The 23,566-nt window shown below is 44.4% G+C and overlaps 5 protein-coding genes across 5 annotated transcripts; 3 read left to right on the top strand and 2 right to left on the bottom strand.

Annotated features, from left to right (window-relative positions):
• Positions 1–323: 323 nt before the first annotated feature.
• LOC101774956 (glutamic acid-rich protein) lies at positions 324–7,705 on the bottom strand. Its single transcript, XM_004979369.3, has 9 exons — positions 7,488–7,705; positions 5,488–5,593; positions 4,304–4,581; positions 3,647–3,752; positions 3,168–3,524; positions 2,992–3,080; positions 2,784–2,908; positions 2,302–2,559; positions 324–686 (listed from the first exon to the last, which is right to left on the bottom strand). Exons 1-9 carry the CDS (start codon positions 7,589–7,591, stop codon positions 664–666), a joined length of 1,446 nt encoding a protein of 481 aa, XP_004979426.1. The 5' UTR covers positions 7,592–7,705; the 3' UTR covers positions 324–663.
• A 206-nt stretch (positions 7,706–7,911) lies between these two features.
• Positions 7,912–11,344, top strand: LOC101773756 (uncharacterized protein At1g10890). The gene is made up of 4 exons (XM_004979366.4): positions 7,912–8,227; positions 8,874–9,089; positions 10,493–10,712; positions 10,934–11,344. The coding sequence occupies exons 1-4, from the start codon at positions 8,082–8,084 to the stop codon at positions 11,198–11,200; spliced, it is 849 nt and encodes a 282-aa protein (XP_004979423.1). The 5' UTR covers positions 7,912–8,081; the 3' UTR covers positions 11,201–11,344.
• A 323-nt stretch (positions 11,345–11,667) lies between these two features.
• Positions 11,668–13,984, top strand: LOC101774160 (protein AUXIN RESPONSE 4). The gene is made up of 2 exons (XM_004979367.2): positions 11,668–12,903; positions 13,478–13,984. The coding sequence occupies exons 1-2, from the start codon at positions 11,755–11,757 to the stop codon at positions 13,559–13,561; spliced, it is 1,233 nt and encodes a 410-aa protein (XP_004979424.1). The 5' UTR covers positions 11,668–11,754; the 3' UTR covers positions 13,562–13,984.
• A 147-nt stretch (positions 13,985–14,131) lies between these two features.
• LOC101774564 (uncharacterized protein At3g49140) lies at positions 14,132–16,927 on the bottom strand. The gene is made up of 11 exons (XM_004979368.4): positions 16,573–16,927; positions 16,362–16,509; positions 16,171–16,273; positions 15,983–16,050; positions 15,709–15,876; positions 15,490–15,621; positions 15,289–15,406; positions 15,094–15,188; positions 14,802–14,954; positions 14,602–14,697; positions 14,132–14,375 (listed from the first exon to the last, which is right to left on the bottom strand). Exons 1-11 carry the CDS (start codon positions 16,806–16,808, stop codon positions 14,274–14,276), a joined length of 1,419 nt encoding a protein of 472 aa, XP_004979425.1. The 5' UTR covers positions 16,809–16,927; the 3' UTR covers positions 14,132–14,273.
• On the top strand, positions 16,807–19,179 carry LOC111258334. Its single transcript, XM_022829520.1, has 4 exons — positions 16,807–17,291; positions 17,404–17,437; positions 18,470–18,557; positions 18,786–19,179. The coding sequence occupies exons 1-3, from the start codon at positions 16,807–16,809 to the stop codon at positions 18,479–18,481; spliced, it is 531 nt and encodes a 176-aa protein (XP_022685255.1). The 3' UTR covers positions 18,482–18,557; positions 18,786–19,179.
• The last annotated feature ends 4,387 nt before the right edge of the window (positions 19,180–23,566 follow it).

Here is a 23,566-nt window from a genome sequence, read left to right as displayed (position 1 = left end):
TAAGATTTTTAGAATCTAGCTTCTGGATTTCAAAATTTGGAGTGCTTGGATCCCACCCGGATTCTAGAAGCTGGATTCTCAGAATCTGGTGGAATCCAAACAGGGCCGAAAGAACACATACAGTGGATTCACAATGAAACTTTGTGGAAACAAACATTTGTACGAAACCTGTTGATCCCTAACCTTTTGCTATTTCAAATCAAAAGAAACCCAAAAGAAAACATAAAACCTTCAAGTCTAAGATAGAATTCATCTGAGTTTCAAAGAGGTTTTACTCGAAATCAAATCACAACTTCAAAACAAGCAAAAGAATGAAGCGCAGAGAAATTTCAATCCCTCATCTACAAAAGTTTATTGATTAGAACTAATAAATCAATACAGTACTTAATTACCGCTAACTTAAAATTCTGCGACGCTTGCATCTACACGACGAACAAGATGCTGCGAGTTGTACATAATTACAAGAACAATCTGTTCCCTGATGTTTCACTGAAGCTGAAGCTAGCAAATGTTCCAATCACACATGAATAAACATCAGAAGATAAAGCTCCTGAACAACTGATTACATCCAAAGGCATCCACGAAACCCAGCCAACTCGCCGAAAGTCAACATGAAGCTGAACCTATATGGTCAGAACTGATTCCACCTATCTGGCGCAGGAATCAATCGCTGTCCTTTGCAGCATCTGCAAGTGTACAGAAGGGTTATTCAGAAGAAGGCATTATTTTCGCTTGGTGTTCAGATGCCTGGCACACCAAAGGCAAAAAAACACTGGATGCAACAAGCAAAAACTTTTGAATGAAAGGGAAGGAAATAGACAACCAGCAAGAAATTCAACCGGTACGAGTAGTCAACTACATGATAATAGAATGTGAAAAAAACATAAAGTTGATTTCAGAATGATTGCACATTGTAGGATTCTTTAAATATGGAATGGAAGTGCGATGCGCACTTAGACCGCTACCTGCTGCGGTAGTGTTTAGTAAACTTTTCATGAAAAAAAATGCAAGAAATAGATGCAAAAAAAGCAAGGTCAGCAGCACACAAGCTACAAAAGCGTGTGCTGAATCAAATATATTATGAATCTTTGATAATCATAGAACATCATGACAGAAATTCTTAACCTGCTGGCCACTGTCAGATCATACAGATGTGAGCCTAATAGACCTATACACACCAAACGCACATATAATTGTTGGATTTTAAATTTATGAGTAACTAAAGGATAGTGTGTAGTTCTTTCAATTTCCAACATTCCAAGAAGGATTCAATAGTCAATACCTACCAGATGTTTCTGCACAATGCCCCAAGGAAACATCCTTTCAGAATTTTTTCACGATATTGTCCACTGAAGGGATTATGTTTGGTTGCGGGAGCACACATTCACCATGTATGCAGATACTACAAAGGCCAGTTTCAAGAATGTCGTCCCAATGAAGCAAGGTTACAGAGGGGAGCTGCAGTGCGTATTGCCATCAGCCATCAAGGTTTTTCCTTTTGGGAGATTAAGACATCAGGATTACATCTCAAATCAGGCCAAGTCCTAGTGTGGAGCACAGAAAATCTGTTTTTGGCAACAATAAAGAAATGCCCCAGCTGGTGGTGAAGGCCCTTTGTGTTTGTCACTACTTTAGGGGGTGTTTGGATACCCCGTGCTAAACTTTAGCACCTGTCACATCGGATGTTCGGATGCTAATTAGGAGGACTAAACATAGTTTAATTACAAAACTAATTGCACAGATGGAGTCTAATTCGTGAGACGAATCTATTAAGGCTAATTAATCCATCATTAGCAAATGGTTACTGTAGCACCACATTGTTAAATCATGGACTAATTAGGCTTAATAGATTCGTCTCGCAAATTAGACTCCATCTGTGCAATTAGTTTTGTAATTAAACTATGTTTAATACTCCTAATTAGTATCCAAACATCCGATGTGACAGGTGCTAAAGTTTAGCACGGGGTATCCAAACACCCCCTTAATCCATATTCAGTATCCATCCAAACTTGTACAGAGAAACGATGGTGCTTTCACACAATCCCCAAGATTGCAAAAATGTTGAAACAAGTGTCAAAACTCTAGCGTAAGCCAATGTGCCTCAGAAGGATACCCTTTTTAGGTAAGTTTGGTGTGTTCAACAGGGCAAGTCTAAGGGAAACTGCTCCTGGGGCTGAACTGAACTATAGTAGTTTAAAGAAAGATACAGCATGAGCATATACTTAAAAGTGTACTTATCTCAACATTAAAGAAATTGTAAGCTGCTTAAAGCAAATCACGTAACAGATGATTGAATCATACCATCAGCAGAACCATCGCCAGCTTCTGCATCATCATTATCACCTGCGTCTCCATCCTCTAGATTCTCCTCCTCATCTTCATCATCGTCTTTCGCATCATCATCTTCATCATCATCACTATCAGCTTCTATTTTAGGTGGTGGTGGCAGGGGTATGAAGCTTGATGTACTTCGGCGACGAGAACTAGTGATAATATTACTCGTGTCTATGCCCTCAAGTTCCTTTGCTCTTTCTTTTCTTTTCTTCACTGCTTTGATTTCTGCACATAGCATTAAAAGGCATGTTAGAAGAAAGTGGGATGACCCCAATGTGGACCATGTGGTTCATTTTAATACCTTACAGAACCAACAACTTAGTATTCAAAGTTTGGGAGCAAGATATAGGTTACTGGTATCGATAAATCATACTCAATAAGTAAAAATCGAAAGGAAACATAAAGCAGAAGCTTCCCTAAATAATCTACTACCTAACAAGAAAACACACCTTTTTCAGAAGGATTTTTTGACAATCCTTCCTTTTCAAGCATATCCTCTAACTCCTTTATCAAACAGGCCTCCCGTTTGTGCTCAGGAGCTTGCTTGGCTCTCCGATACACAGTAGGTGGAATACTAGATTAAAGGAAACATATATTAGTAAAATTATCAGTCTAAAATCCATGACTCCGTATGTTAAATCAAGTATGAGGTATTACGTCATCCCACAAGACTTGATTATTGACTTCAGATGCTCTACATGTTTCCCGTAAGCTGGAGCTGGAGCTGGAGCCTGTTGTCGTTTTCTCTGCACACCAAATGTGAAAGATACATGAGTAAGACACACATGTTCACATGACAAGGAATTAAGTGTGCCAAAAGTTCAGCTGAGAACCTTGTTATCTTCCTCAGCAGATGAACGTGAATTATCCTCTTCTGCTGAGCTGCCACCCTGTTCATCAGCACTTCTATCTGAATCTTGTTTTGCAACTTTTTTAGCCTTTAGGGTTGACAGTTTCTTCTCATCTGGAACTTTTTTCTGCTTTTTGATGACTTTAGGTTTTTCTGCCCTTTTCTTTCTTGGCCTTGCATCTTCATCGCTATCTTCCATCTCACTCTGGCTATTTTCTAATTCAGAGCTGTTTGAGTCTTCACGGGCTCTTTTAGAGCCTTTACTTGCTTTTCGGTCAGTATCCATGGGAGGTCCCTTTTTACTTTTTTTCTTTGTTCCATTGGCAGGTTCTTGCAAAACCTGCCACACAGAAAAAGAAAAGACAGAACCAAATTTCATATCCTTGAATTAATTCATATAGAAAGGTTCAAAGTGTATTCAATTAAAGAGATACATGTTACTCATGCGTATATTAAACTGACCTTGTCTAATTGTGTAGTAATAAAGTTCTTGTAGGCATCTAAAGCTTTCTTCTGAAGCTTGAGATCTTCTTCCAAAGTACGGCGTACTCCTTGCAAAGTAAGAGTTCTGCATTTATTTCATTTTGTGAATACATACTGAATAGTCAAATGCACAAAAGGCAGGTAAAAACAAAGGGCATCGGGTATACCCCAAAAACTGATTACATACTCTTTTCTGTTTCAGCAGCCGTATTATTATGGTCCAAAATCTAGTGTTCAAACTTCAAACCACAATGAATAAAACACAACACTAAGTAAGTAAGCATGTTCTAGGGAAAACTTTTTAGAACAGAATAAGATAAACCCAAAGTATATCCTAACAACACTCCCTCCTTGCTAACTCTCCAAATACTAAGCAGGATATGCAGCAAGCATTCCAACAAAAATAATCACTCCGACCACTAAGCATTGGAAAAATTTTCCATAGTATTAGAAAAATATGGCATCATGACAGTACATTTGATGGTGTCTCTGTTAATGTCATTTTCTTGTCCCAATGTTTCATATATATTAATGTCCAAAGGTTGAAAAGTTTAATAAACTAACACATGGTGACAATGGAGATATGTATCAATTTATGTAATCATACATTAGCAACAAGTAGTTGAGAACACATACTCTGAGTTCTTTCTAAAATAAGAAGCCCTCTTTTCAATGGCTTCTTTTATCATGTCTTCACTAATATCACTGCTGGAAATTTTATCCTTTTCTTCCTCAGGATCTTTTCCTGTCTCACTAGATTTTACGACTTGAGCATCAGCACTGGAGGTTGTTTTGTTTGAAACAGGTGTTGGTTTAGCATCATCCGATCCTTCTTTGGATAAATGATCATCTTTAGCTTCAGCATCCTCTGATGCATTATCATTTGTGTTTTCATCATCAGATTCAGCAAAAACCTGTTATAATACTTGGCCAAGTAAGAAAAAAAGCAAGCAAAAGTGAGTGATACAAAAAGGATTTTTAAAAAAATGAAAAAGAAAAAAGATTGACTGGATCTACCAAAACAAAAGGTAACAGGTTCCAGCTGGGAATAGAAGTTGCATGTAGCCTCAGGATCTAATGAATTTCCAGATTAAAAACCAAGGGAACAAGTTATCTATACACGTAAAACTGCCACTATTTCAAATATGGATATATCCGGAGAACCTTAGTCCTAGTTTATAGAAACAACAGCATGAATTTTCAGAGCTCTTAAGTACTAACATTAAATGCAAAATCAGAGGCTGGAACTAAAGATTATACCATAACATTAGCTGTTTAATAGTAGTAACATCCTTCTAAATATAACCACTATCCATCACCTTTTCCTTAATTTTGAATTTAGTGTGCATAACATAATATGTCCAAGCACCATTCTACGCCTGCTAGTTGATAATGGTCTGAATGAACTTCTTAAAAGGAAAAATGGATGGATTCAATATATTTCGCATTTTCGCTGTCAACAGTAGGCCTAAATAACCAAATCACTTGGTACATGCACAGCGTGGGTTTGGACAAATATTGTCAAATAGAGGGTGTAGTAGACTATATTTATCTACTATCAAATTCATCTGGTTCTATCAGAGGCGATATTCAAAACTAAAAACTGAATAGACTGAATATTTATGTACAGGCCCCAAAAATATTTATCAGAATATTTTTATCTCGTTACAACACCATTTAGTAAATCTGTAGAACTAACCAGTATGCGCAATGCTCAATTATAGTTTCTACCACTTTAATAAACACCATCTATGAAAATTTGGATGTATAAAAAAACCATTGCAACACTTTAGGATAGCTCTGTAAAACGCTGAACATACCTTGTCTACACATTGCTTTATGAACTTTTTGTGTGCATCAAGTGAATATATCTCCAAACCTAGGTCCTTCTCCAGTGCTCTCCTAACTCCTTCAAGGGTCAAGGAACTGAAAAGGAAAATATCTTGTGTAAGTGTCACATTCCTCTTTGTTAAAGCTGAAAAGTTCCAATACATATCCCTCTCCACTCTGAAATTGACTCTTAGTACAAAATCAACATTAAACCATATCAACTCTAAAACTATAGCTAGCAGATCAAACTCAAACAAAATATTAACCATCAGATCTGATCTACGTGACAGGGTTTTCAGGTAGACACCCAAAAGGTGGAAGTTTTTAAAACCGCACATCCTGCCATGAAAACTCGAAAAGACACCCTTTCAGCCTTTTGTGAAAAGGCATGTTTCTATGGAACCTTCAATAATTTACTTCATGTAGCGATTAAATTTTTGCAAAACTGTATATACTGTGTACAGCATAATTCTATATATGGCACCCATAGAAAATTATGTAAATACTTAAGACTTGTTCAAAGATGGTAGGAAAAAATCCATTAATTCTCCCATAGAGAACATCAGCGATGCGCTAGTAATAGTGAAAGAAGAATATGATATCATCCTCTTACCCTTGCCCAGATTTCACACAGGGGCCAACACAGCCAAGCCCACAACAAAAGGCACAAGACAAAGTAATACACCAAGAATGGTTTTTAAAGCGTTAAGGCGAGGCAAGGCGAGCCACCACTGCCTTATCGCCTAGGCAGGCTAAGGCGACACCTTAGGCGAGGCAAGCCACCACCGCCTTGTCGCCTAGGCGACACCTTAAAAACAGAAACACCAAGCATTGATCACCCTACAGAAAACAACAATGCCCTCTGTTTGAAAAGCAGCGGCTAGGGACTAGGCGGAGCAGCACTGTGTTGCCTAGCGTCTAGGCATTTTTCTGCCTAGAGTGGTTTAACATTTCATCTATGCATGGATGCAGGAGGCTTGACTAATCGGAGATGGAGAAAGATTAAATATGATCATGGAACAGTCATGAATGCATGATAACGCCAGTTTTTTATTATAATATGCCAATTCTTCTCTATTTAACATGATATTGTTATAGCTATCTGCAAAAGTACAAGTGCCTACGCCATCGCCTAGGTAATGCCTGACAGCCTAGCACTTCTTGAAACATTGACAACACTCAACAGTGAAATCTTTGGGTCTGTGTAAAGAACTGAAACACGGATTCAGGAATTTTGGGATAAAATGAAAGAAATCAGCAATAACTGAGGACAAAAGGGCAAAAATCCCAACTTTTGTTCTACTAGAAAACAGGATAACTTCTCAATCACGGCATATATGGGATTACCACAGGTAGGCCATTATATATGAGTACACCTTAACAGGGCAGTAATCAAGTTTAACAGCCGAAACGACAAAACTGCAGGAAACGATGAGTTGGACACAACAATAAAAACAGAAAAAGACTTCGCGCCACAGCGAAACGGTCCACCAACTGGCTGCCATCGGATTCTCATACACGAATCAGTCAGTAGAGATCCCCACCATCCTCAATTCAAAATTCAACAGCCTCTTATCTTGACAGTTGACATCCCCGAATTTCCATTTTTCCCTAACCTCTAAAACCCTAGGAGCTGCCAGCTGCTGCTGAGGCCAGCAACACCCATGGTTCAGGATTCATCACCACTGCTCGACTTCTTTTCCTACCCACCCGGCCACCACGGCAGCATAATCAGAAACCCCGCCCCGTCCATTCCGACCAAAAGCTCAAAACCCCTCCTCCAGTGCACGGCCGTCTCCGAGGCTCCGAGGCAAGCAACGGCCGACAAACCGACACACCGAGAAGCGCCCGCAATTCCAGGCGCCAGCAGCAGCAGTCGCCAGCCGCGGCAACAGTCCGGAACACTATGGCGCGCAAAACCCTAGAGGGAGGGGCAGGACGGCCACACCAGCACGAGAAGGTGGAGGGAGGGGAGGAGGTGTGAGCTCACTCGGCCTGCTTCTTGAAGTCTGGGACGCGGGCGCGCATGGCCTTCTCGATCTCCGCCTCCCTCTCCCGCGCCGCCCCCGCGGAGGTATCGGCGTCGGAGCCCATGCGGTGCCCGGTGGTGGCCGCCGCCTGCGGCTGCTGCTGTCCCCGTCGCTCGCTCTCGCGCTGATTGAAATTTTTACTGCTGCCGTTTTCGGTCTTGGCGCAGGAGGAACACGCCGAGCACGGCTGCCGGGTGTTTGAGGGGTCGGGTGGTCACGTTGGGCTGGGCCGGGCCGAGCAGGTCATGTAACATGAGTGTTAGATTGGTGGCCCGGTTGCTTCTCCAGCGCACGGTGCACCCACCCGGCTTACGTACCTGGGCCTGCCCTTGCTGGTTAATTACATTAACTTGCCACTGGATATATTCCGCGAGCACGGAACCCCACGCCTCATCTCCTCCCGTGCGGCGGCGGCGACGACTCCACCTGATCTGGCTTGCGGCCGCCCGCTTTCCCAGCCAGCAAGCCAGCCCCCGTGCCTCTCCGATCGTCGGGTCTCGGCCAGATCCGTGGGGTTCCGGGCTCCGCGGAGGCTCTAGATCTCGTCGCTCGCGATGCCGCGCGACCTGTCGCGGTCGCGGTCGCCGCCGCGCCGGCGGCGGCGGTCGCCGTCCCCCGCGCGGTACCGCGGCCGGAGGGGCCGCAGGGACCGAAGCCCAAGCCCCGTCCGTAGCAGATCCCCCTATCGCCCCTCGTATAGGTGACCTCAGCTACCCTGTCGCACTCGCTCGCCACAGAAATCTGGCGACTCTTATTTTTCTATTATTTTTTATGGTTGTATACTGTGAAAAAGATATGAGGTGGTGCTAATCCGCTTATAGAACTTTTGTACAAAACTTGTTTGATGGAAAATGGGACATATGTTCTGCTTATATTTGTTGGAATTGGATCTATATGAGGTGTTGCTTGGTGTCGTTTGAATTAGCAAGTGTGGTAGTATGTTGTGCTATATCATTTTTCAATTAATCTTTTACGAAGATGTACATCATTCACAACACTTCAGAACTATACAGATTTTCAAGGGAAAAAAATGCTCCCGTTTCCTTGCTGTACAGAGTTAAAATCAGCATGTAAAGAGCAGATAATGCTTAGATGTAGTTATGCCATGTTTTGCATTACTTGCCTGTACGGACTAACGAGAGTTGCTGTCGCAAAAAGCATGGAATCCTCAAAGATTTTACTCTGTGCTGTATTGCTGTGATGCTCCACCCCCAAAGGTTACTGTAACAGTGTCTGAGGTAACTGCTTTCGGCACGTTTTAGGGCTTCAGGATCTGACGGTAATTCCTTGTTTAATTCTGTTATGCCCCTATATTTATCCTCACAGTGCCAATCTTTGTACCGCAGAAGGAGGAGCCCTTCGCCTTCCCCGAGAAGGCGCAAGAGCCGTTCTCCGTCTCCTAGGAGGCGCAAGAGTCAGTCTCCATCACAAAAGCATTACAGAAGAAAGAGAAGTCCAAGTGTCACTAGCTCTCCAATCACCGCATCCCAAAGTTCCCACCTTGGGTTGGCAGAGAATAAGAATGCTACTGATAAGCAAAGGCTAGAAGAAGAAAAGAAAAGGTGGGAAGTATCTGCTTTGCTACATAGTCTAGATTATTCCTTCTACTGACCAAAATGTTACTGCTGCTCCCTTTCCTGTATCTCCTCTGCAATGTTGACATTGAATTTTTACTAATTTAGCTGCTGTTCACCAGAATATATCGCAAGGTCAGCTCTATTTGACATCAGTTGTCTATCTATTTTCCTGCAATTTTGACATTGAATTTTATTATTGCATTTTTGAAGTAATAACGAAAATAGCTACTTGAAAATATTGATTATTGGATGAGGATCACTTTGGTTTTGTAAGATGATTGCATTTCGAAATTCCAAATTCGGTAGGAGCTCCTGTTTTCCTTGAAATTGTGGCTTTAGGTAGCTAGCTCCAAAGAAATCATCTATAATGGAAAAAAAACGCATTGTGACTTTCCTGTCAAAAAAGTGCATCTTAGAAATTAAGTGGCTGTTCTGGAAAAAAATATGTTGGATGTTAGAAAATGGTGTGTTCATGTGCCCGAACCCTGATTTGTGACTCTTGTTGGGTTTCAACTCTAGCCTTCCCCAGTTGTCTGTTTATGTTTATTTTAATGCCATTAGAGCAGTTGTTAGATATGTTCGGTTGTGTTACGGGTATAAAGTTTACTTAGCGTTACAATTTAGTACATTATTTAGTTAGTGCCCTTTCTTTTTGGCTTCACTTGCTGTGTGTTAGACTTCTCTGTAATGATGATGCCATATTAGCTAGGCAGTAGTACAATAGTCTGAGCATGTTTGACTTGGTTTGATCATGGTGGTGTCATCTCAGTTCGCTTCTTTTTCGTGCTCTAAATCTGTAACGCGGTGAGATTTTAACTTGTTTCTGTTCCATTTAAGCCATCCCATGTGGTATGCGATGACATGCCATTTCGAAGTGTCCAAAAATCATTCTTGCTTCTGCAGTTCCACTAATAAGTAGTAGTGTGGAATTTACTGTATAATTGCTGAAGTTTGAATATTGACTTTGATTGGGTATGTAGCATGTAAGAATATGGTTTAGCAGGAATATTGAAATACTTCATGATAAGCTATAAAACTGCCACAAGTTACTTGACATTCTTCTCTACAGGCTTTTCCGAAGGAAGCTACTGCTATAGTTCCACTTGTTATATTTGATGATGCAATTGGTGATCCTTTATCTACTCTTGACCAGTTTTGATAATTCGTTTTTGGATCTGGAACGTACTAGAGGTATGCCTGAAATGCATTAGCTTGTAGTCAAAACTATGCTGATGAAAGGCATAGTAGATCATAGATAGTGTTAAGATTTTAAATCATGTGCTTTGTTTTTGGCTGCTTTTATGGCCTTCAGGAGTTGAATAAAAAATCGGCATTGGTCATGCCCTGCCTCCATGGTTCGTTTCATTAACTTGCTATATCACCTGCAGGCGACAAAAAGAAGTTGAAATGAGACTATTAGAGGAGGAAACAGCAAAAAGAGTTGAGCAAGCTATTAGGAAAAAGGTTGAGGAGAGTTTGAATCGTGAGGAAATTAAACATGAGATACAACGGCGAATTGAGGAGGGGAGAAAAAGGATACATGAGGAGGTGGCGGTCCAGATTGAGAAAGAAAAGGAGGCAGCTTTAAATGAAGCCAAGCAGAAAGCAGTAAGCTAACTTTAGCCATCTCTTTCTATCTGGCTTTCTTTATCTTATTTGTCATTCAACAAGTTTGGGGAAAAAAGATTTATTGACATTTTGTTTTGATCAATACATGGAACTTGGAATAGTCTTGTTATGTTCCTGCTGCTAGATTACTATGTTCTTGTTGCAACATGATGCAGAGACTCAGCCGAGGGCATTTGTTCACTGGGGGTTTGTGATTGCAGGAACGTGAAAAACAGGAGCGGGAGGAGCAGGAGAAGAAGCTCGAAGAAGAACGAAAGAAAGCCGAAGAGGCGTTGATGAAAGAAGCGATGGAACAGCAGCAGAAAGAGCTAGAGCGGTATCAGGAGCTGGAGAAGCTTCAGAAAGAAAGGGAGGAGGCCATGAAGCGGAAACAGATGGAGGAAGAGCAGCAGAGGCAGAACCAGATGAAGCTGCTGGGCAAGAACAAGTCGCGGCCGAAACTGTCGTTTGCTCTTGGAATGAAGTAGCATCTGGTTCACAGAAGTGAAACTATTCCCTTCCTTTAGTTTAGTATCAGTAACCGCAAATCTCTGTATCAAACCGCCCATGTGTTCTGCAGACAATTGCAATGTGTTAAATGTTCTTCACCTGCTCCCTGCGGTGCTGTCTCATACTGTCATGGTGCATAATGTTCTTCACCCGCCCCTTTCTTTCTGTCTCGTTCAACGTTCCTTGGGAGAAAACTTTTACTTGAAACTTGAATTCAAAGATCTTATGGTGCGCGAAGTGCTTCGTACAAACTTTGCAAAAAAAAGAGAGAGAGAGACAAATCCACAACTTCGGCAAGATTTGAGCAGACCAGGCTCGGAGGCTCCACTGCCCATCGTGCATACTTCCCACTGCAGATGGGTCCCACGACAACTCGGTTGAGGTTGGCCCGAGGAAGTGGGGCCCGCAACCTCAGCACGCGCAAATACTCGCTTTCCCAAGCAAGCGAGCAGCTTTCCGCACTGCCCGGTGCCCAGAGTCCACACTCCCAGTCCCGTCCCCGCGCCGCGCCGGCGAGCAAACCAATCCAGCAATGCCGGCGGCCGATCCCCCCGCCGCCGCGGACGCGGCGTCCGACGAAGGCGCGCCTCACCACGCACCCCCGCCGCGGCCGCGGCCGCCGCCTCCACCCCGACCCCTCTCCCTCGCCTCCGCCCTCCCCTTCTGGTTCTACCTCGCCGCCGCGGTCTCCCTCCTCGCGATCCTCCTCCCCCGCATCTCCCCTTCCTCCTCCGCTCCCGCTCCTCTCCCGCCTCTCCTCCGCGGACACCTCGCCTCCGGTAGCGTCCTCAAGCTCGATCCCGCCCCCGGCCTCTTCGCTGTAACCTCCCGCCCCGCCGCCGCCGCTGCCGGCGGCGGCTCCCCCGCGCACCGCGTCCTCATCCTCCCGGGCCTCGCCGCGGGATCCTTCTCCTTCCGCCGCGTCCTCTCGTCGCTCTCCTCTCGCGGCGTCCTCGCCGCGGCGCTCGACCTCCCCGGCCAGGGCCTCTCCCCGGTGCCGCCCTCCGCGGCCGCGCCCGCGCGGACCAGCGCTCTCCGGGAGATCATGGACCGCGGCATCTTCCATGCCTTCGAGCACCTCGTCCAGACCGGCGAGGTCCCGTACCAGGAAGAAACGGCCGCCCCGCTGGCGCAGTCCCCGCACGCGCCCGCCGAGGCGGCCGCGGCCGTCGCCCGCGCCGTGGAGGCGCTCGGGGTGGCCCCCGTCCACCTCGTGCTCCACGATTCGTCCCTCGCGGCCGGGGCAGCATTCGCGTCGGCCAACCCGGGCGCCGTCCGGAGCGTGACGCTGATCGACGCCACCGCATCCGTGCCAGCGTTTCCGGCCGCGGTGTTCGACGTGCCCGTGCTGGGGAGGCTGGTGCTGCGAGTGCCGGCGCTGTTCCGTGGGCTGGTGCGGCTGTGCTGCGTGCGGGGGATGGGGGCCGAGGAGGTGGAGGCGCACCGGGAGACGATGCGGGGGGAGGGGAGGACACATGAGGTGATTGAAGCTTGGAAGGCGATGAATCACAGCTTTCAGTTGGGTGAATGGAGGGGTTCTTCAGACGAGGTGAGGAGGCTGCCGATGATGGTGCTGTGGTCAGGTACTTGGTCAGATATGTGGATTGATGAGGGTAAGAAGGTGGCTGCTGCATTGCCGGATGCCAGATTTGTCTACCATTCCGGTGGCCGATGGCCTCAGGTCAGTTTTATGACTTAAGCTTACTTATCAGCTTCATCTTTTGGAGAGTGTGTGCTTAGATTGAATTGAGCATTGAACAAGATGTTCTACAGCAATAAACTTTCTAAATTTTAGGAGATGATCAACATTGGGCACTCCACGACCTGCCCTAGACTGACCTTTGCCCGCTTGTTACGAATTTTCAATTAAATTTCATTAAGACAGTTAGTTTTACTAGCATTTGTCGTCATGTGAGAATTGGCAAAAGATACCAATCATTCCAAGAATAGGTGGCACTTGGCAATGGTGAATCCCATCGCTAAATTCTAGGTTCAGCATAGCCAAGCCATTCCCTTCTCCACAGAATTGACTGCCCATGTTCTTTTTGTTTTTCCATTTTTCCTTCATAGTGCTCCTTGTTGTCAGGTTTTCATCATTGTTATTTTAAAACTACAGTCACGAGTCATACCTCACCTTAGCCCTTAGGCACTTCTACATTTTCAAGCAGGCATTGCTGATTTCGTATTTGCGCTCTTAGTATAGCAAAAGTGCCAAGCTAAGATGATAATTTTGTTATTTTCATTGCTTTGCTCAGGAGGATGCCTCCGAGGAAATTTCGCGGCTGATAGCAGAGTTTGTGACCTCTTCAGAAGAAGCATCAGATGATCGCATCGAGTAGCCTGTTGTATGTCATCCTATGAGTTCACGGCCATGGATAAGGATCAAGATCCTGGATTTGAAAATGCCAGAGCCATATGTATGCACACGTCTTGGACAAGTTGGTAGCTTTAGCTCCTGCTGCTAGCATGAAACACTTACCCAAGTGGGGACATCATGTTCATGTACCATATCTTTTTTGAAGGATAGTTTAACAAATGTGCCCATAGAGCTCTTGTGTTGATCCTGAAGTTGATGCAGTGACGAGAATTGTTAGTTAAGACTATTTTTTTAGAAGGGTTTCTGTTGTGGCATCTGTACTGAGTTCTGACTTACATTGGTGTATTTCTCCTTTGTTGCTAAATTGGTATTGCCTTGCTGTCCTGCATGAATTGTAAAACGATGTGGTACCAAACTCATGCTAGTGTTTGTATTTTTCTTTTTATCAAGCCTATGCTAGTATTGTTTTCATTTAAGCAATACTTTGAAGGCATTATATTCTGTGCAATTGCTTCGTGAGGTGCATTCATTCATGCAACAATTGTTTCCTATGAAATTCCCGTCAGATTCTTGTGCTCCGTCCGAGCTAGAATTTTGAGGTCTTGAGCTGTGCCCATTCTGGGACATGGCCAAGAATTTATTTCACTAGATTGATTTCCTACCAAAGGGACATGGCCAAGAATTTATTTCACTAAATTGATTTCCTACCAAATGAATTATCACATCGAATTACATCAAGACTTATGTCGAGCCTGTGGCGATTGCCCTTCTTGATGTGTATTCCTAGGAAACAGAAGCTCATGTATTTGTTTCTCCGCACTGAACTCTGAAGTGGCCTGCAGTTAAAAAGATTCAGAAATCAGAACCACATGAAAACGCAATGCAAGTACCTTCTTTTCAGTCAACATTTGTTTTCAAGTGGTTGCTTTAAGAATCCAAATATTTTGCGTATTTAAGTTTCAGTGTCATACTATTTTTTAAATAATGCTAGGTGTCAATGTGTATTTACCGATTATGATGTAAGTGGATTCATAGATTCAGAATGTAAGGAGCAGCACAGACCTTTGTTGGGAAAGCAAATCTCAATGTCTGCACTTGAGTTCCTGAGCACACTCTCAAGTCAAATCCAAGGCAGTCCACTCCAATCACCGCTGCTTCCTGCAAAATATAACCAGGCAGTGTTTCAGTAAGATAGAATGTGCTTCAGTTCCCTAATGTTCAGTTTTGAGTGGGTGCTTGCAATCAATCTGAAGAAACTGTACCTCTACTTGAATGGCCTTGCACCTCCAGCAGAGTGATTTCAGAGCCTGTGTGATCTTATCTCCACCAGCTCTCAGGCGCGATATTACGTTCGGAGCAGAATGCGCGATGATGTCTGGCCTAGCTTTACGGTATTCTTCGATCTTTACTTTTGGCTACAGGTTGAGACTTTAAACCATGGTCAGCAAATGCATAATACCAGCACTAAAGTTTGGCAACAACTCATATTGTGAAGTTAGAATTGCAGAGAAGTTATAGAGTATTAGAAGGACGTGTCAGCTGAAGGAAACATGCCTCAGTTCCATATGCAGTGATCAACTCAATGCTGAGGACCTCAACCTTGAAGAAGGTGGCACCGCTTTCCTTTTTATCTTTCTGTGGCTCATCACCTGCACCATATTTAGAAGCTTGTAAGAATCACTGTATTCCTGTAAAATGTGTACATCTGCTGAATATAATGTTGTTTTCTGGGTTTATCGCGGTCGGTACTTGACAAGTGCTTGGCAACCATGGTGCTCTCTTCAGCAAAGGCGGGCCTCAGCTGACCCTCAACAACAAGGCTTGCAGGTGGCCGGTCCAGCCAATCTATATTAGACTTGGTTGCAGTCTGGAAAGAAATTAAGAGAATTGTAGTTAACAAAACATTGTAATACATACACAACTGACATATTCTAAAATTAAATCGTGTACCTCTACAATCATCCTTGCAAAGTACAATGGATGGCAAGAATTCACTGTCTCAAGGTTGGACCAACTTGGTAGATCGTCATCTTCATCCTCCTCCTCATCGTCGTCGTCATCGTCAACAGCAAACACACCCTCCTGCCCATTTTCAGACATGTATAGGTTAATCAACAACCTCTCTAGAATCTGGACTGGTAAAATCAGCAGCTTGAGAATTGTTTTCACCACGTCGTTGAAGTCATCATCAAAGTCGCTTTCCTCGTCATCGTCCGAGCCGTCATCCTCATCATCATCGTCGTCGTCGTCATCTTCTTGTGCAAACTCTGTGGCAGAGGCCGCTGCAAGATCCAGGTCGGCAAAGACCTGTGTGTTGTCCAGCCCAATGATGACATGCTGCATCCATGATTCAGCAACATGAACAAGTTCATCAGTGTCATACTGACAATAATTCATACTGACAGAGAAACAGGGGAGCAAAAGGGATGAACAGAGTCGTGACCGCGATCTTGTCCTCCCCCATGATGCTCTCCAGCAGCGCGTCCTCGTTGTCGACCTCGAAGTAGATATCTGAGAAGATTGCCACACGGAAGCTTCAACTTCAAGAGGGAAGACAAGAGTGTGCACCAACAAGTTACAGCATTACAGGCCGGCAGCACTGCGTCAGCGAGGGGGGCTCGGTCGGCGTACCTCCGTTCTCGTCGGTGAGGTAGGGGAACTCCGGCAGGATGATCCGCTCGTGGACGCCGTCGCCGACGAGCGTGGAGATCATCACCGTTGCCTTGTTGTTCACCTGCACGGACACGGGCTGATTCCCTTAGCATTTCTTCGTCGGCGAGCGAGTGAAAAACAGAGGTATGGGTTCGTCAGGTGGTGGCGACCTCGACGATTGTGCGGGCAGACTCGGCGTCCGTCAGGTGGGCTGGCTCGCCGTCGTCCAGCGTCGCCGCCTCGGGGATCTCCTCGAACCGGTGGTACCTCCCCTTCCCCGGCCGCTCGTCCATGTGGTCCGGCGCCGACGCGACGGCCCTGCATCAGCCATCCATCAGTCACCTGGTTGCTCCATGAAGAGTGCGACCAGGGCATACGCACCGGCAATGGCGGACGCGGCTAGTGCCGCCGCCCCGGCGCGCGCGCCCATTGCTCCACCAGGCGCGGTAGCGGCAGCGGGAGGGGAGGCTCTGGCACTGGAGCGAGAAGCCGCCCGAGCTGACGCCGGTGGCGGTGGCTCTCCTCCCCGAGAGGACGAAGCTAGAGGCGCGGCGGGAGGAGGGGATAGGGGAGCAGAAGGGGTCCGGCGCTGCAACGGTGGCAGCCGCCGGCAGCATGGTATACCATGGAAAGGGAGCCGCGGCGGAGATAGTTTTAGATGGTTTCGGGTGGTGCGGGCGCCTCTCGCTCCCTATCCCAAAGGAGGAGTACGGCTTACGGCTCGGTCTGAACCCAAAGGGCCATGTCCAGCCTGATGCTCGTTTTCTTTTTGGTAAATATTGGGTGCAAACCTGGAAACTAGATTTTCATCCCATCCAAGCTGCTGCTCCTCTGATCCTCTCCATCCACCCTCCTCTGCTGCATGCCTCTCACCCCACCACTGCATCAGCATCACACCACCCTCAAGTCGGAGGCGGCGGCCGCCGTCCGCGGACGACGCGGTGCGGGAGCCGGGAGCTGCGGGAGGTGGCTGCCATCCTCGTCGCCGCACATACCGTGGAAGATGACACGCTTTCGCCTCCAGGGCGTAAGGCACTCGACGCCGACGTCCGGTGCCTACAAGGTCGCTCCCTGCCCTTGACCCCTCCACGGTCGACAAGGTCCTCCACCCATGTTCTTTCATATTGACAAATCGCATCATTTGAGCTCTGCCCTTTGATGTGTTTGTTTGTTCTGGGCATCAGTTAAATCTGATATTTGTACTTGCTGCAGATTGAGGATGGATTGGTGCGTGCCGATTGCCAAGGTTTTTCCATCAATCAACGTCTACAACAGTTGGCTCTTGATGAGAATTCCCTCATATCACAATATTGTCCACTTCAGTTTTTTTACCTAGTTACAACTTATCGATTTTAATGATTGTGCATATTGACTTGAATTCTTAATTTTGTGAGCATTATGATAGAAACTCATATAACATGCCACTTCATATAGCATGCCACTGGTTACAAAATGGAAGTGTCTCGGTATCAAACGGTTGAAATTTAGTTTTTCCATCAATCAACATCTACAACCGTTGGCTCTTGATCCAACAGTCCATCTCCTTTCTCTTTCTTCCTCCTCCTTTCATCTTCCACGCGTGGCATGATACCTCCTGAGTCCTGACACCCGACGCCAGGCATGCCGCCCCCACCACCACCACCTCCCTCCCGGCTCCGGGGGCCTCCGCCGCCGCCGTCCTCCACTTCCCGACGCTAACCCGTCGGAGCCAGATGCCCCGCCGCCTCCCCCGCCCATCGGGGTTCCTCCACCACCCGGCTCCAGCGGCGCCCTCGCCACCTCTGCTCCCCCGCCGTCTCTCCCACCTCCATCGCCGGCCAGCGAACCTCCCAGAGCTCCCTCTAGGCCCACAAGCCACAGGTAACCTCCAACCCCGAATTCCCTAAATCCTGACCCCAAATTCCCAAATCCTATTCATTTTCTAGTAGAGATTTTAGTGATTGATGGATAAGCAAGATTTCAATCGATTGATGAGGAGTAAACCTCTTACAAAATTTAGAAGACATTGAAATCATCAGTGCAACACATGGCAAATCCAGAAAGTGTTCTAGTGAAACATCTAGTATGTTTTTTGTTATAAAGTTATGTTTTGTAAACCTCTAGTTACTACAGAAACACGTTTTTTTTGGCTTCTTTGCTTGTTCCTGAGATGTGCTTCTTCCTAAGCAGATGTGCTGCTTGATCTTGGGTTCTCTGTATTTAAACATACTATAGACTTTTCACATATATACAGAGGTGCGAACTTACAATGCTTTCCATGCATGTCTGTTCAATTCAGGAATGGAGATGAATTAGGACGGTGGACACAATGCTATGAACAAGTGAGAGAACGAACAAGTCGAACCACAGCTAACTAACTACTTTAGGTATGAGAAGTAATTCAGCATGCACTTATGTGCCGTTCTCTAATTCACTTGGTTCATAATAGGTTTCCTACTAACTGAACTTCTCTGAACTTTGTTTGTTTCCCAATTCTTCATAATTACAACTCTTCTGATTTTGTTTGATAAATTTCCCAGTTTAGTGTGGCAAATCCTGATTTTAGGAGAGCATCTTCCCAATTCTTGAAATTTTGAAAACATGTTTAATTGTAGGTTTAGTGGAGGACGAGGTCCCTGTTGCGACTATTCTATTCTTTTGAAAATCAGGTTAAGAAGCACACTTCAGCTTCATAGTGCCATGAAGAAACAGATCACTGCTGGCTACTTTCATCCTCGTTTTACTCAAGGAAGTTGCTCCTGCAAATTTTCCAGTATTGTGAGATGCTTTTATATGGTCAAGTCAAGAAGCATACTCGGTTACTCGGATATGCTGACCAAGCATTATATATTGCCAATGAAGAAAGGTGAAACTTCAATTGACAGATGCATGAGTGTAAAATAGGATATTCCAGTTCTCATGATGTATGAATTGGTCAATTATGAATTACAGTATGTGGCAGATTGTAAATTTGACTGTGGTTTCCTTATGAATAAAAATAACCATTTATTTTCCTGCCATTCCATATTGCAAAGGTAAAAGACATTAAGGTCAGACACTTGCCGTCGTGTGTTGCCTGCGCCTACTAAAACAACTAGAATGCAAGACCATGTTGCAATTGCTTTTTCAGGACAAAAAGAATTTACAAAGAGCAAAAATTAAGTGAGCTTTCATATTGACACCTTGGCATGCTAAATTCAGCTAGGTGTTCTAGGATAGCATTTAACAAAATTACCAGAGTTGCTTTAAGAGATGAAATAAGATAACCTAAACATAATTTACATAATTTTCATCTACAGGCGCACTAAAAAAGAGGCAGCACTATGACATTATTTTAATTGATTTAGTAACCAGCTCACACATGAAGCCCCCTTTTCTAAAGTAAAATATGTAGCATAGCTGAATCAAAAAAACATGTATCTAGGGGAAGAAACAACCAAGGAGGCTAGGATGTTGTAGCAGCCGTGAAGCAAAGCAAGGAGCAAATCAGCGGTGACCAGACATCAGTCGTGACCTTGGCGGCCGCAGAAGTCGCTGCCGCCGCCCTGCCGACCCAGGAATCCCCGTCGTCGTCGCCTAAATCATTGAACGAAATCCCTGTAAGTTGCCTCCAAGCTAAAAACTCACACACAATCAGCATGTCCCTAACCTGATCCCGTACGTTAAATGCTGCTGGAGACTCAATAGAAGGGAATGGTTCGCGTGGAGAAGTGGAGCTGGTGCAGAGCTATTGCGGGAACTAAGTGGTGTTTGGCTCTAGGGAAGCTAAAGTTTAGCCCTGTCACGTCGGATATTTAGATACTAATTAGGAGTATTAAACATAGTCTAATTACAAAACTAATTATACATAGGGAGTCTAAACGAATCTATTAAGCCTAATTAGTCCATGGTTTGATAATGTGGTGCTACAGTAACCATTGCTAATGATGGATTAATTAGGCTTAATAGATTCATCTCGCGAATTAGCCTAGGGGTTTTGCAATTAGTTTTATAATTAGTTCATATTTAGCCCTCCTAATTATGATCCAAACATCCGATGTGATAGAGCTAAACTTTACCCTTGGTATCCAAACATCCCCTAAACCACACTTGAAAATTTGGGGGCAGTCGTACTCGATGAAGGGAACTGACCAGGAAGGAGAGGTCAGAGAATGGTTTTGTGCAAATGCCCCATCGAATGGGGTGTTCTACATGAAATGAAATGTTACAAATGGAGTGCGGGGGGTTAATCGCAAAAGTGTGTTGGGTTTGGGGAATTCATCTCGGTCGCACGTTTCGTATAAAAAACAGATTTGCATGATTGCATCGGGAACCGGTTTGCACCCAATATTTACCCTTTATTTTTTAATTAAGGCATCTGTTCCTTTATAAGAGTGATTCAGCAAATACAACATCTTGATACAATCAGAAATACAATGCTGTTTGATTGAACAAGCACAATGTTCTCTCGAGCTACCTCATTAGCACAACGACTAATATGAACAAAAGTGATTGAAGTAAACTTCCTTGATATACGACTAATATGAACAAAAGTAACTGAAGTAAACTTCCTTGATAAAACCTTGCCACGCTCACTTGAGACCGATCCCTTTCTCGTGCATTCAGCTACAAAATAAGGAATAAGCAATCAGACTGGATCACAATTTTATGAAAGTCTTCCTCAGGAACCAAAGGTACACTATACCACATAACAAGTGCTTCAGCCATCTCCGGCATGGTAACCCTAACAAAAGACTGACAGCATGCTATTAGACAACATCCCTATAGTCCCGGACCACCACACCTGCAGCCAAACTTGACCAAGAGGAGAAAGTAGCCATATCCACATTAATGCATACCAAAACTTATTTCATAGTGATTTTATGTAAAAAAGAAACAAGACATTTGTCATCCTGAAATGCAAAGTGGCGAAATCTAGTTCTGTTGCACCATCGATGGATGTCATCTTTGCAACAATATCTTCCCCTTCTTTGAGCCAAATCAAATCCTTTGTTAGCTACATGCAGTGATGGGAGGTGACAAAAGGTAGGGTAGAGAGGGACAAGATACGGGAGGTCCGGAGAGGTGACGAGGAGTAAAGGCATAAGTGAAGAAAGGTATTGACGTGGGATAGTTAGTGTAAATATGGCGGGTCATGGTACTCATGGCGATGGAAATGGCGAATGCGGTAGTTTGATAGAGAGACATCACTAGATTGCAATATGGCACTGATCAAAATAGCTTAGGATGTTTATTTTTCTTTGCTAGGCTTTTGATGAGCCTTGCTCCAGTACATAAATGTTGATGCTAGCTTTTAACATGATTTGGTTTATTACATGATAAAATTGAATGGAGTTTTTTGAATTCACATTGTACTATACTGTCCTGGTCAACGATACTTATGCTTTCGTCTTTTTTAGGATGTTTGGATGTACTTCAATAATACTTATGCTTTCATGTTTTTCAGGATGTTTGGATGTGATTTTTTATCACCACTTTTATTTTGAAAAATCTAGTATATTTGAATTATGTTACTTTCACAAATATGTACATATATGTTTGTGTTTCTAAACTAACCATTTAAAAGATACTTTTACGTAATATTTCAAAAGTTTGATCGATCAGATCTTGTCCAAAACAGCAAGTTTTGTTGCCGAAGCAAGTACATGTCAAATAAGTGACTGCGAGGCAAAGGAAATCCTTTACTGCATTCTTCTAGATACTATTAGTTTGAATGGCAAAAACTCAGATTATATTGTTTGGTAAGAGTTGATGTAGCTTTGCCTGAACTGTGAAGGAAAGCAACCACTGCCCCTCAAAAAGGAACTTATTTAGAAATTGTACTTCAACCCTTAGAGTAATAAAATGCTACCATGTCACTGCTCACTTTGTGGAGCAAGTTCAGTAGTCTTGTCTTATAGCCAAGCCAAATCATATGTGCTATTTATAAACTAACCATACAACAAATTATCTCTTCACTATTTACATAGATCCATAAGTAAGAGCAATCCATCTTACACTTTCCATTTCTGTTGTCCTTACAGACAAGGTCATACACACCCTGAATTTGTCGACCTCGCCGTGCCCGTCCTATTCGAACTCTAACGTTGCCACTTTCTCTCATTCGTGGAGTCTTGTCGGCTTAGCTCACCCACTTCAGTAGAGGGAACTCCTTCATGCAACAACATTATCCCCTAAGTCACCATTCTTGATAGATCCTAGTACCCGCAAGGAAGGAAAAAGATGGACTCCTACTAGTATTTTCCTATAATCTTACTAGGACCCATACCCTGTAATCCTACTAGAACTCCTACCTTGTAACCGACTAATAATCCCACCCCCTGAAGTATATAAAGGAGGGAAAGGGTCCCTAGATCAGTAAGCAAAGACCTCATAGAATCCCAATAGAGGACCAAATTCTCAATACCAAACAACACCCAAGCGCAGGGCGCAATATACAACACCCCGAACAAGACGTAGGGTATTACGCTACTCTGGCAGCCCGAACCTGTATAAATCTGTGTCTTGTGTCCTCGCTTTTACCTTCGAGTTCCAGGTCCGGTGATCCCCCACCAACCAATCTACTATCTTGAGATACCCCTCGGTAGGTTGCCGGGTGTAAAATATCGACATCTGACGCGTCAGGTAGGGGTAATCATCGAGATCATCGAACGAGCTTGAAGGACCTCATCTTCAAAATCAATCTACTCGACGAGAAGCAAGTCGCCGAGTTCCAATTCAAAGAGGATATGAGAAGCTTATGGGAGATCAATTGGTTGTCAGCTCGTCTGCATGCAAAAAGCTGTAGCACTGGTCGCACTGCTATAGCTGATCATCCTCCGTGGCTCCGTGCGTTGCTTAAGGTTGATGATCCACTACTGCTCCACACCCGTGAGAAGGAAACATACGGGCGGAATTATCTTTCCGTCTCCGAGTTGAAGTCACCGACGATGCATCTTAAGCTAGTTGCCTCTAGTTGCTGAATCCTATGCTGAAGCAATGAAGGCCAATCAATATTCCATCTACTGCTCGTGCGCGGATCGAGGAAACTATCAGCTCAAGTACTTTTCGTACTAGTCGAGGGTGGGTTCCACGTGATCAACAACTAGTCGGAATCAACTCCGACTAGTCGGCTTCATCAACAACCATCGCGGCTTCATGACGACCACCACGTCTTCGTCGACAATCATCCACGAATCAAGCTAAGTCACTTTTTTAATTATTTATATAATTTTTCCAGCTTGTTTTCCGCATGCAGGGAAATGCGTCGAGTACTTTTTTGTGTACGCCTCTCGATGGAAATTACCCTCCAGAGCTACACTTTGCCAATTATTCCTGGGGCATGTTAACCGATAGCCATTGGCTTGGTACACCGAATTAGGGAGGTTATAGCCACGGGTTTTGTGCACTGAGTTCT

The sequence above is a fragment of the Setaria italica genome, chromosome VIII, assembly GCF_000263155.2.
Source record: "Setaria italica strain Yugu1 chromosome VIII, Setaria_italica_v2.0, whole genome shotgun sequence".
NCBI lineage: Eukaryota > Viridiplantae > Streptophyta > Magnoliopsida > Poales > Poaceae > Setaria > Setaria italica.
The sequence above is the reverse complement of the archived record's forward strand: the minus strand, read 5'-3'. Positions and strand labels throughout refer to the sequence as shown.